At 26.3% G+C, this 14,418-nt stretch overlaps 1 protein-coding gene across 2 annotated transcripts in view; it reads left to right on the forward strand.

Moving 5' to 3' along the window:
* Positions 1-850: 850 nt before the first annotated feature.
* LOC135929082 (D(2) dopamine receptor A-like) overlaps positions 851-14,418 on the forward strand; it is a 47,432-nt gene continuing 33,864 nt past the window's right edge. Inside the window, exon 1 of one of the 2 annotated variants that reach the window (XM_065465577.1) lies at positions 851-1,953. In XM_065465577.1, coding sequence (XP_065321649.1) covers positions 1,070-1,953 — 884 coding nt within the window. In that variant the 5' untranslated portion in view covers positions 851-1,069. The remainder of the gene's footprint in view (positions 1,954-14,418) is intronic. The other variant, XM_065465578.1, reaches the window with a different exon arrangement.

Below are 14,418 nucleotides of genomic sequence, written 5' to 3' on the forward strand. Positions count from 1 at the left end.
TTTTTGTATATAAATAAATATTTAAATAGGGGGGATACCCAAAAGTTAATCTAAAATTGGATTTATCAAAAAGTGTTAAGCCTATCGAATACTATAGTTTGTGCTTATTTTTCCCCACTTTTTTTCTCTAAATTTGGAACTTATTTTCATCTCTTATAAGCTATAAATATAATTGCTGGGAGCTCATTATAAAAGAATGGATGGCTTCAACCTAATCTTATTCCTTCTACATTCTTTAATGTGCAAAATTTTGGTAAACTTGCAACAAATTATATTTATCACTCCAAATGAGGGTTTAAATGAAAGAATAGAGACTTTTATATGATATGAAACAGTTTTACATATTAAAATTATTAAATTCCATTAAATTTTATAGAATTTACAGGAAAATATACATGGTCGTATATATTATGTAAAAAAAATCCACCATAAGTAATAAATTGTTGGCCAACCCCGGTCATCCCTATTAGGGGACTGCAATGGGAAAGTTTTCAACCTTCCCATGCCGCCTATTAAAAATTAAACATTAGATGGGCGAGTGGTTTAAACAATAAATAGGCGAACGGGTGAATGAATTTAAAAACAAATCGTCGAGCGATTTAAAATTTTGTAGAAATGAACGAGCAAGCCTATTGCATTAAACGAATACAACTGAATAAATATCAATATATAATTAATAAATAATAATTTATTCAAATTTCAACTATAATTGAAATCAATATTTATATTTAATTTTTTTTAAAATATATAAATATAAAATTTCGATAAAAAAAATAAACATTCTCTTAGATAAAATAAAAATAAAGTCATATGTTTTTAAATTTCAATTTAAAAAAATTTCTTTTATTAACTTATCATTCATTAATTTTATAGTTATGTTTTTTTTAAACGTTAAAGGTTTTTAATGAAAATTAACCAAAAAATAAATTAAGAGATTTTTACAAATAAAAGCACTTAGAAGAAGTCATTGTCACTAGTGATGTTAGAATTCAAAATTGGCTAGGGCTCTTCTACACAATTTCCTGATATCCTATCATAACAAACCTTTTAAATTAATAATAGTGATTATATGTTTGTTTTAAGTTTATTGGATTCTATTCTTGGTATATCTTATTCAATATACTTAATCATGTTTATCGTTTGCGCAAATTTTAGCTTTATCAATTCAAACTTCCAATTTTTTAACGATTTTAATATTAATATTTCACAAAGGAGATATATTGGGATGATTGATAACCATTCCGCTGAAAAATATGTGTTAATAAAACCAAAGTTTACACGTAATTTAAATGATAATCAAAATAATAATCCTAACTCATTCCAATCTCCATTAAGGAACATAATTCAGAAATACATCAAACTTTACGGCAACGAATACGATAATATAATTGATTCATCGATTCTGAAAGAAAATCTTAAAGTTACTTCACTTCCAAATGGAAGTAATAATTCTTTGGAAAAATATGAGAAAGAATCCATTGAACATGACAACCTTAATAATCCAGAATTTAATTACCCTTTGATCAATTCCAAAACCGCAAAGGTCCTGGACAGAGAAAATCATCACATCGTTTCAAATGTAGTTCGAACTTCTTACAATCATTGGAAGTGGAACAAAACCAAAAAGAAGGCCAAGTATAAAAAATATAAATTTTCACACGAGGGATCCTTTTCTAGTATAACTACTCAAGCTCCTCATAAAAATATCAAGAGAGAAATTAGAACATATGAAACTGTCTTCAAAATTATTAACTACATTTTCTTATTTATCATCATATTCTCAAATACAATGGTGATAATGGCATATTCGAAGTTTCAAAAACTAAGGAGTATTACCAATCGTTTTGTGATTTCTTTAGCGGTAGCCGATTTATGCGTTGGATTGAGCCGATCTTCACAGGAGATACTTGAATTCATCGATCCCACTTCGGAATCCAAACCCTATGCTTACAGGTTATTAATATTATTATTTAATAAGTGTGTAGAAGCGAAATTTATCTCACAGTCACAATAGTTAATAAATGATACCTTAAATCAAAAACTTCAAAATCTTATTAAAATAACAAAAAACTAAAAATCTAAATCGCCGCCCCCAAGTAGGTGACCCTGACCCCCCCCCCCACCTCATATATTCTAGTGAAGCAATTACATCGTACCCTTTCTCGTGATAGAGGGCTGCAAAGTTTCGCTGACACGATTATTCATTGTATATTGAAATCATTGAGAATAATAACTTAAACACTATTCAATTTTATGATAATGTTTAAAACACATTTATTATCTTTCCATGTTTGAGAATGGTTTTTTGACATTTGTCAAAATTTTATTTTCGGATCTAATATTAACGTTTTTTCTAGATAAAAAATAAAAATGGTTGAAATTTTTAGAATTTTCTTTTATTATTTTATTCTTAATATTGTTAATTGAATAGCTTAATTTAAAACTTTATATTTTCTCTATTTTTAATCCCAATGTAAAAAAAATATTCATTTGATTAATTAGTCACATTATGCGTATGCAGTTACATCTGTCTTCGTTCATTAATTTTTTTAAAGAAAATAATAATTTCTCCATAATTTAAATTTAGGAGTATAATGACCATGGATACACTTGTTAGAGATGCAGTTACTTATAGTATTTTTGAGTATCTGTATACTTTTAAATTTATCGATACCATGGGCAGATACAAAATTATTTAACCCCCTATTATATAACTCAGAGATCTGCAGAGGGCTAAATTTAAGGCCCAGCTCAGATTTTTTAAAAAAAATTTCCTTTTTAAGTCCGGACCAATCCAGAGTTTAAATAATTCATTTTTCACTCCTGCCAAGGATTTTTTTAATAAATTTTTGGCCTGGTCTGATATTTTTCATTATCTTATTCAGTGGTGTATTACTGATAATCTTGGAAGGGGGAGGGGGGCTACCATTTTTTGTATATTATCAAAAAAATGAATAAATTCTTTATTTATTATATAAAAACAATTTAACAAATTTAATACCACCGACATCTATATAAATTAAAATATATATAAATATGCTCCTTTTTCTTTAGGCTGTATTTTTTAAAAAAAGATTTCATTCGCCCGTGATGATTCATTTTCCATATTTTGACCCATGGATTTGGAATCCATTCTCATATCAAAGGTCCAATAATATATAAATATATACGACATATACTCTTAAACTTGTTCGTTTATCTGCCATGATCAAAATCATAAGATGAAAGCCCTTTTTACATTCTGCAGTAGAATAAAGTATCTACGCAGTTAAAAAAATTTTTCATTATATCTTCATCGATATATTGTCGAAGCCCATTATATTCATTAAATTTGAATCTACTTATTTCTTTAAATCGCACATCTGTTCTTAGGTCAATTTTCTTATTAAATAAAGAATATATCAGAAAGAATTTCCAAAATAAAAAATAATTTTATTCAAATTTATTGAAATTATTTTACGATCTTTTCAAAGATATCTATTAGACGTGACTGCATGATGCTTTCTAGAGTAATTAAAAATTGGTCTAATTTTAATCACTAATTTTGTGGTATATTTTTAAATAAAAGTGGAATTTCTGAATAGAGCGACATCTACAAATTTAACTATATACAGGGTCTATTTGAAAGTGGGAGATAAGAGCGATTTGCCTTCAATTTTTCTGAAGAAAGGTAGGGTAAAGTAAAAATAAAGACTTTTTGTAAATTAGAATATCTGATAAAAAAAATTAAATTTAATAAATATATTTTTCTCAGTGATTCACAGATAATATTTAAGTACAATTTGAGGTTATACACGCTCGTACTATTTGAAATGCGGTTGAACAACTTGTTGATTATCACTAACTAATAATTATTTGGTATTCCTGGCCTAAATAATCATGAGGCCTGAAAGAGTTCAATTAGAAATGTTTTGAGGTTATAAATATCGCCGCCGAAGGGCGTGAATTTTTTTAGGAGGATAGAAATAGATTTTGAGGGGGGTTTGCTTCCAATAAATTTAGGTCGTTTCCATGCTACCCAGATAATATTTTATTATTGTCAATATCATGTTCCTAAAAATTTTTTTTAAATATCAAAGAATCAATAAAAAACAATGGTTAATTGACAAAAGGACACCAAAGAACCTGATAAAAAAATATCCAAATTTATTATTTCTTTCAAAGTATAAATTGATTTATCCTAACAACTTACAACCTACCTGTTGTAATTAACGTTTTACATATTTATATATTTATTATTGTAGTTAATGTTTAAATAAATATATATAAATAAACCTGTCTTTGGCCATGTATTTTATTGACTTATTTGAAAATTCCAAATTATTATTGAAACATTTAAAAGATTTGGTTAAAATTGGATTATATCTTGCCTATAATTGACTAAAACCTATAACAGTCAAACAAAAAATTTGCTAAGCCTTGAGGCAAGTATATTATTTTCAAGATAGAGCTATCTTTTAAGTTTAAAACCTCGTCGAGGCTAAAATGATAGTTTTCGCTTAAAACTTAATTTTAGAGTAAGCTTAAAACCTGTTAAAAATGGTTATCCTCGATATTTGATGGTGAACCTTATTCTATGCGTATGTGTAAAAGATTTTTGACTAAATTTTTATACAAAAATAAGGAGAAAAGGGATTCAAAAAATTAAATAGAAACAAATTTTGCTATGTACATAAAAATGTTAATGTCACTGGCATATGTACCAATTGAGGATGTAATTCATGGATTCGAGGAATTATGTGCCTCTAAATTTTATCATGAAAATAAGGATATTCTCTCCCCCTTGATAGAATACTTTGAAGAGACGTGGATTGGAAAAATGATAACGATGGAGAGGAAGTCGCCAATATTTAGCATTTCTCTATGGAATTGCTACGAATCGACACTATCTCGTGAACCGAATACAAATAATTCAGTAGAGGACTGGCATAGAAGTTTTTCGTCTCATATAAGTTCCCATCATCCAACGATCTGGAAATTTATATAGAGTTAGTAATTATATTATATTATAAATTTTAGCATTTTAATTTTTAGCTCTCAAAGACGAAGATAGCCTGAATTGTTACAAATTGGAACAATATTCTTTAGGACTATTGGCTCCGCTGTCAAAGAAAGAATATCGCGAAAGATCCAAAAGGATTTTTCTAATTGTTGAAGATTTTTATTCAAGAACCATGCTGGATTATTTAAGGGCTTTATCCCATAATTTAAATTTAAATGTTTAATTTAATCATATAATTGTATTTTTTATATTGGTATATTATTTATACTATGTTTATTTGGATTTTTTATGAATAGAAATTTATTTGATATTTCGAAATGAATATTGCTAAGCTCAGTATATTATCAAGGTTTATCTTATAAAAACTTCATATACAAATAGTATTAAACATATTCTTTAAGTCACATTGCTAAAGTAACTTTTAACAACACTATATATTTTATTTTGTATTCTTATCTTTAAAAATTAAATTCGTAAAATTCCTTATAAATCATGTCAAAATTTGGTTCATCTCTTAATGACAAATAACTTTTAACTTAAGAATGGATTATCGGTGTGTTCCATCTGTAATTGTAAATTTTTAGGAAGAATAATAATATAAGTAGAACTAAATAAATTTTGCTGAAGATAAAAAAAGCTTATAAATGAAAATCTCTACATTAGTTTTGTCAAATTAAGTGGTTACCATTAACTAGCTGCACTTTAGCTAAAAAATATTTATAGCTAGTTACAATTATAAAATTGTAACTGTAGCTGGCTACATTTTCTAGAAAGTAACTGCCAAAAGTAACTAGTTACTTAATTTATATAAATATAATTAAATAATTAATTTAAACTTGTAAAAAATTTGTATATTCTTTTACTATATGATTTTCCTTACAAATCATGTCAAAATTTTGTTATACCATTAATTCATTTAATAATCGAAAAACCTTGTGCAAAGATAAACAAATAATTTTCTGTACCGATTGTAATAATTCAAAAACTACCCAATTATTCTCTTATATAAGGTAATTCTTATATATAATATTATGTCAAATACTGTAATTTTTTTTCTTATGACTATATATAACAATTTTTATAAAATAATCATATTCTTAAATAAAATTCTTTATAAAATAATTCTCTATAAAATAATATTCTTTATAAAATAATTCTCTATAAAATAATTCTATAAAATACATTCATTATAAAATAATTCTCTACAAAATAATTCCTTATAAAATAATTTTATAAAATACATTCATTATAAAATAATAATCTATAGAATAATTCCCTATAAAATAATTCTATAAAATACATTCATTATAAAATAATTCTCTATAAAATCATTCTCTGTAAAATCATTCTCTATAAAATCATTCTCTGTAAAATCATTCTCTGTATAATCATTCTCTGTAAAATAATTCTCTATTCTCCATAAACGACATTCTCTATTGTTTTCTCTATAAGTGCATTTTCTATTTTTGTTTTCTCTATAAAAGTTTCTCTGTAAAATACATTCTCTGTAATGGTTTCTCTGTAATGACGTGGAACCCATTTTTGTCCGGCTGTGTGTTATACAAATATAATATAAATTATTTTTTATTATGAAAAGAAAAAAAACAATTTCTTTTCGCGTTAATACATAGCGAATAGCGATACTTTGCAAATTGAACATTCCCAGGAGGTGGCACCGCTTCTTGATATTTTCCGGGATGATCGCGTAATGATGGGTATCTTTTAATACCCATTAAAAGAATGATCCCCAAAAATATTTTAATCTCCTCCTTTTGGACAATATTTATCTTTTTTTTTCTCTCCTGACCTGAAATTTTATTTGTATTATATTGTAACCCTTTATTACACAGTAGGTTGAAATTTGTGCAACATAAAAAAGGACCTTCCGGGGGGCATATTTCACCCGGAATGATTTTTTAAATTTTATTTATTATACAGGTGTTATGAATATATCCCATATAAAAAATAATATAATTTATGTTTATTTAAATATTTTCGCGCGCAAAAAGTTTCGTATTTTATCATTTCCATCTTTCCATATATTCTCTTATATATGGAATGTAAAAAATAATGGTAAGAAACATTTATATATTTAATAAATATCAATAATTTTAAAAATGATCACATTTTTTTGACAGTTACAAAAAAAAGTATCCTGTGATTTAATGTCCCGTTGTGCAATAATGTTTATTTTATATTTATTTTTATAAATTTTTATGTTTTTAATAAAATTAGTAAAATTTAAAAAATTTTTTAGTCTGATATTTGGTCTAGAGAAGACGATTCTTCATTTGAAATTTATTCGGAAGAAGTCGAGGATGACCCTATTGAATTAAATTGGAGGGCTATTACAAAACCTATCAAGTTTTACATCAGAATACGGCCATGGTGATTGTATAAGTGGCCTTAATGATAAAGATCCCTATACATTATTTACATGTTTTTTAACTGATGAATTAATAATAATGATAACGGAAATATACTAACATTAATAAGATTTTTAAAAAAAATTTCTAAAATATTATATAAAATAAAGCATTTCTCAATGCTTAAAAAAACCTGTCGATTGTTATTACTACTTGTTTTTTTCCCCAAAAAGTAATCAATGACCCCCCCCCCCCCCAAGAAATGCCGTTACTTATTTGGCATTACTTTCATCAGTTACTTTATATTAATGGAGATTAAAGTTTTTATCTTAAAAGAATTAACCTTTTTATAATTTTTTAAACATATTTGATTTTCTAGACAAAAAAAAGTATATTGTAGTGCCTCACTTTTTTTAGGACTAGCACAATACCATTCTAAATATTATAATGGGAAAATGTAGGAAAAAAATTCGTCCTAAAAGACTGCAGAAAAAAATCTTAAGGAAAAATAACTGGAAAAATATCTGAAAATATTAAAATGAAACGTAAAATACTGCCTTTAACTAAAAGTGGATAAAATAGTTTTAAGGTATTTGTTAAAAAATTTAAATTGAATATTATTATATCTGATAAGAAAAATGTTTAAAAGATAAGTGGGAAAGACTTAATGAATGAGGTATATTAGAGAGTTTCTTTTAAAAAATCTTTTGAAAGAATATAGGAAACACTTAAGAACTATTCCAGAATTTTTAAGACCATCGGGGAACAGATACGTTCGGTATCTTAGATAGAATGAGTATTATTAATATAACTTAAATTTTTATATTATAATATTTTAAATAATATAGTTTTAATTTTTTTTGACTTAATATAATTAATTTATAATTAAATTAGTATAAATAGATATACAAGCATAATTAAATATAGCTCTAATAAGCAGGGATCTGGAATAGACAACATTTTCATCTTTAGTTTTTTTTAGACACCATCTTTTTTAAATTTTACGATCCGGGCCTGCAAGTTGATTTTAATCATCATTTTTTAATATTTTTATGAAAAAATATGTGTTGGAGTCTTAAATGTTTTTAAGTTCAGATTTGTTACGAGGAAAAATTCCTTGAACGTTAGAACCTTGCAACCTTTAAAAAATAATTATTATGAGGTAAAGTTTTTAAAAGATAATGCTGCTTTATTTAATTTTCTTTTTAACAATAGAGATTTTTTTCAAAAATTTTTTATTTTGAAGATTTTTTTCCCCCATTCTTTTTTTTTCCTTGCGAATTTTTTTCTAGTTTTTTATTTCGAATTTTTTTATCCATCAGTTTTTTTTTCTTATGATTTTTATTCGCAGTTTTTTTTCCTTAGTTATTTTGAGTTGAGTTTCTCTTTCCCACAATCTATTTTTTGGGATTCGGTAAACAATTTTTTAAATAACTAATATCGTTTATCAATGGCACCTTTACTTCTTTTTAATTTATTTAGGTACTAAAAAACGTTTTGCTAAATATAAAATATTTTAAGCATGCTTTCCACCTCTATACGACTCAATTGCTGTGATTAACTACCTACATTAGTGATCTGCATCGGGTCTAATTTTTCAAGCCCGGCCCGAAATTTTTTTTAAAAAAGTTTTGCCGGCCCGGCCTGAACCCGAAGCTTTATAAAAAGTTTTACCGGCCCGGCCCGGCTCGAACCCGAAATTTATTTTAAAAAAATTTACCGGCCCGGCCAGGCCCGAATTTATTTAAATATAGAAATTAATTTTTATAATTACTTAAAATAAAAGACATATGTTATATAGCGTTTAGTTTCAATAAATTAAATCAAATTTTTTTATTTTACAAAAATTGATAAATTAAGATATATTTAATAAAATTTCCAAGGTCCGACCCGACCCGGCCCGAAATTTTTTTAAAAATATTAGGCCCGGCCCGAACCCGATTATTTTTAATAGAGCATATCTCCAACCTGCATATCTAACTGACTTAAGTTTCTAAATGCCAACCATGATATAAATAATATTTTTTTAAAAAATCATTATAATTTTTTTTAAAATTAAATTGGTAAATTAATGATGAAAAATTAGGGCATTTATTGATCGATATATAAATTTAAAAAATTATTTTATTTCTATTTATTGTTTTTTAATCGAAATTATTTTAATTGAGTCCTTATTGATAGAATAATTAAGTTTATCAATTTGGATTGGTAAACGATCAGGGCTGACCAAAGTGACTATTAATTCGATTATAGCAACCTTTATAATCAGCTGCTTCCGATTTATTGGCAAGGTTTGTTTAAACGGGGGCATCAAAGGATTGCTAAACGGATGTAATCCTACCGGTAAGCGGAAAATAATTCCCCTGAAAATAATCCTAGAAAATAATTCCCCTGAAAATAATCCTAGAAAATAATTACCCGGAAAATAATTTTTGAAAAAATTTCCCCATTTTTTAGATTTTAAATTAAATGAGGAAAATAAATCCCCGGAAAAAAAAACCGGAAAAAAATTTCCTTTTTAAATTATCAAAAATAACTCCGTCGCTAAAATAACAAAATATTTCTAAAAATTTATACAGTATTTTTTGAACGTTGAGTTAATCTCGACGTTTGAGGATTTTTTTGAGCATTATTTCTTCTTTAATTCTAAGCGATATAGGGTAATGAAATAAGAGAATTGATAAATCCGTTGGTAGCTTTGATACTTTATAATTTAGTAGATAGCATAAAAAGTATAGATTTGTGGCATATTGAAAAGAAAACATGATAGGTTTTTATAGAAATAGATGAAAATTATGGAAAAGGTTTTACAATTTAAAATTGAAAAAAAGTGAAAACATTGTTTCACATATCATTTTAATAAAATAAAAATAGAATTTCTTTTCTGTAAATTTTAAAAAAAACTCATAAGCAAAATGATAATTATAAGATTTGAAATATATAATACTCAGTGCTGATAATCACCTCTGAAATAGATTTTTTTTGATTAAAATGATCAGCATTGTATCTCACACTAGTTTTGATTTTGGCTATAGAAGGTCCAAAGGTTTGGACATATATTTAACAAATCTTGAAGTTTAGGCAATATTTTTATGGCTAAAATATTGAGTTAGCCGTTTTTAAAAACTACTTTTGGTGTACTGATCTTCTACCTCTACGATTTCAGCTAATTATATTTTCTCATTAAAGCAAGTCTGTCCCGACATAATTAATTTGCTTTTTTCATTACTTGGATTAAGCATTAATTTCTTACAGTCCAGCTCCAACTGATACCTATTTTTATTTTAACAATTTGTGACTAGCTTAATGCGCCACCTGATTTAACTTAAAATGTTAAAATATAATATAATTGAAACCATTTTTTTTTTTAAAAATATGACATTTGAAAAACTCTTTATATTAGTAGTATATTAGGAAGGACTTATATATATATATATATTATATTTATAAGTACATTATGATTAAGCTTATAAAGTTCACCGATACATTTATATGCACTTTAAAAAATGCTAGTAAAGTTATAATTGTTTAACAATTATATTATAGCAAAGCCATTTTTTTTATATAGCAATAAATAAGAGATCAAAGTGTTTAAATGTAACACATAATTAAAAAAAGTATAATTTATACACATATCTATGATAACAAATTTAAACACTTCCCCCTCTTTCCCAAATAGCATTTACCGAGGGTGATAAAATATTAAAATCCGATTTACCCAGAATGGTATTCCAGGATGTGTAGAGAACCTATTAGAAGTCTGCAATGATTTTAGCTAACAAGCCCGCCCTTTCGTTGTTTTAAATTTTTTTAACCTAACCACTCGCTCATTGTTTTGTCTTATTCATCCAGATAACTACAAGTCATTCATGAATGAATATTGTATGGTTAGTGTTAATTTAGAAATTTATGATTTTATAGGTTATGGAACCGATTGATACGGCTCCTTCAATTTTAGAGAGCTTAGAAAAGATGCATTTGGGACATCTTACTTCCACGATAATTATTATAATATTAAAACTTAAAAAAATGGCTTTAAATAATTTCAAGTTTTTTAAGCCGCTTATTAATTCAATCCTGGTAGACATAGATAAAAGGTGTACAGTTCAAATATTGCATACAATTTATATTTTGATTATCTTTTATTTTCATTAGATTCAAACACATCTTTAAAGATCAATATATACTATCCGCAATAATTCACCCGCTGTTTAAAATGGATTGGCCCTGGATAAAATTAGAGATCAGGAAGAATGCTAGAACTTATTTCCAGTTTGAGAAAAGATCTTGATAAAGAAAGAGCAGACTTAATTCCTTTATCCAACACACATGCCAGAATTTTTTCTGATAAAGATTTTAAAAAAATTTTGATGAGGAAATGAATTAAGATCTTTGTGAAGATGATCTATTAAGCTTTTTTCAAAATAAAAATAATTCTTTCAATATTTTTAATAAATTCCATGAATTAAAATTTTTATTTATTAGATATAATACAACTCTCCCATGCTCTACGCCAATTGAACGTGTGTTTAGCACGGCGAAAGCTGTGTTGATAAGCAGTGACCCCTACAACGGGGAGGGGGTCCGAAGCAACTGCTTCTATAAATTTCTATGGGGGTACTTTTTTTTTTTTTAATTTTTTATTTTTTTTTTAAAAATTTTTATGGTCGATGTTTAGCAAATTAGTTTGTTATCCGATATTTCTTATCATAAAATTATTTTTCCACTTTCAAGATTTGGCGCAAAATTAAAATTTTATCAAAGGGAATAGTAAAAATTTAAATATTTAATCTTATATATAATCATTTATAATTTCTAGATCATTGTCAAAATATGCCCAAAAATATTAACCAAAAAAAATATAAATGCTTGATTAAAAATTAAGATGGCAATATGATGAGCCTTATTAAACTTATTGCAGATTCTAGCCTGTTCTTAAAATGTATATACAAGATAATGAAGAAAGAAGAAGTGAGAAAAAAATTAAGGGATTAAAATCTAAATTATATTCAAATCTGTTATCATATAATAACATAAATATTCTTATTGAAACCATGAAAAATATGGTTATAAAAAAAATTCAAAAGGAGATTGAATTCAACAGGTGCTATTCAATTATAGTTGATGGCACATATGATGTATCGAAATCAGAAGCAATAGCTTTGATAGTGAGATATGTTGAAAATAGCGAGACACCTAAGCCCGTTGAAAGGCTGATTAGACATTTATTGTACGGGAAATACAACGGGCCTCGATATTAAAAAGAATATAATATCCAAGCTTGGCTCCATGAATCTACCCCTCGAATTTCTAGTGGGGCAAAGCTATGATGGCACCTCAAACATGAGTGGAAGAATTAATGGAGTGCAGGCTTTGATTAGAGCGGAGGCGCCAAAGGCAGCTTTTATTTGGTGCTATTGTCATCAATTAAATTTAATAGTTGTTCAATTATGCCAATCAGTAAAAGAGCTGCGAAATGTCTTGGGAATATTAGACGAAATTTACGTATATTTTAATGGTGTTAAAAGATATGAAGTGCTCAAAACATGTCAGAGTGATTTACTGACAAAATCACATAGATTTTTACGCATCAAGAATACCACTCGGTAATATTATCTTAATTGTTTTGATATATAATGTTTATTTTATATTTATAGAAGCTGGCTAACATCATATAAGGCGATTGTAAATTTTTTCCAACTTTATGATGCTTTGAGGGCAGCTTTGGCAAATTTAAAGGATTCTGAAGATCCTGCCACTTCCACTATGGCTAGTGCTATAGTCTATAGAATAGAAAAATTTTATTTTATTTTATCACTATGTGTTTTGGATAAAATATTGTTGATAACAAGCTTGGCTTGTACAAAATTGCAAACCATTTCGAAGGATATAGGGTTTGCAATAAATCAAATTCAATTGGCAAAAGATTGCCTGATTAATATGAGAAGTATAATTTAAATTATTATCTTTTATTATTTTTTAATCCTAAAATTGATAATAACACTGAATTTTTGGATGTCTTTTCAAAGGCCCAAGATTTTATAAAGAAGAGAAATTTACCTTTTGATTTTGAAAGTTCAAGACTTCAAACATTACAATCCAAAAAGGAGAGGTATATATATACTTTCATCATTAAATATAATATTTTATTTTAGCTTTAAAATCAGTGTGTTTTATGCTGCACTTGATATGCAGTTTAGTGAAAGATTTAACGATGAATCGATAAAATTTTTGAGTCAAACATCATTTTTTACCCCAAAGGGAATGGCGGAAAAGGCAATTGTTAAAGATGATATCAAGGATATCTAGAATTTTATCAATTAAATACAAATCAAGTTTTTGAGGAAATGTTGATGTTTAGAAATATTTATAAAATGGCTAAAACGGGGGACGTAATTTTTACTCTTGACCTAGAGGTTAAAGAAGATTTGTCAGATTCTGAGAATTGTAAATTTATTTAATTAAGATATTTTTACTAATACATTATTTAGCTTCTTCTGATGATGATAATAATTCTGAGATGAATGATTCAGACTGGAGAAACTATTCATTTATTTTACCTTATCGTCTGCTTATAAATTTTTCTGCTTTCCCAGACTTCGTAGTGTCATGAAAGATCCATTTCTTAATAATTTAACCATTTTATCAATGGAAAATAATTTATTTAAACAATTAAATATTGATGAAATTATAAATTCTTTTGCTTTCTCTTCCCCTAATTTATCTAAATTATTAATTTAAAAATAATATTTTTAAAGCATATATTTTTACATTATATTTATATTATAATAAATATTGATGCAATAAAAATTATTTTTGAAATTTATTGGTGTCAAAAAATAATTTACAATGGGGGGGGGGGGTATTTTAGGGAGGTATTCTGCTTCTATCCCTCAAAAAGTGTAGGGGTCACTGTTGATAAGCACTCTTGTTTTTCTGATCAAAATTTTGAAAATCAATTGTTGCTAAAAATAAATAAAAAATTGTTACAAAAAGATTTATCTTATATATAATATATTCTTTTTGTATAGTTTTAATTTATATTATATA

Source organism: Gordionus sp. m RMFG-2023, chromosome 4, assembly GCF_954871325.1.
Source record: "Gordionus sp. m RMFG-2023 chromosome 4, tfGorSpeb1-WG-v2, whole genome shotgun sequence".
NCBI classification, from domain to species: domain Eukaryota; kingdom Metazoa; phylum Nematomorpha; class Gordioida; order Chordodea; family Parachordodidae; genus Gordionus; species Gordionus sp. m RMFG-2023.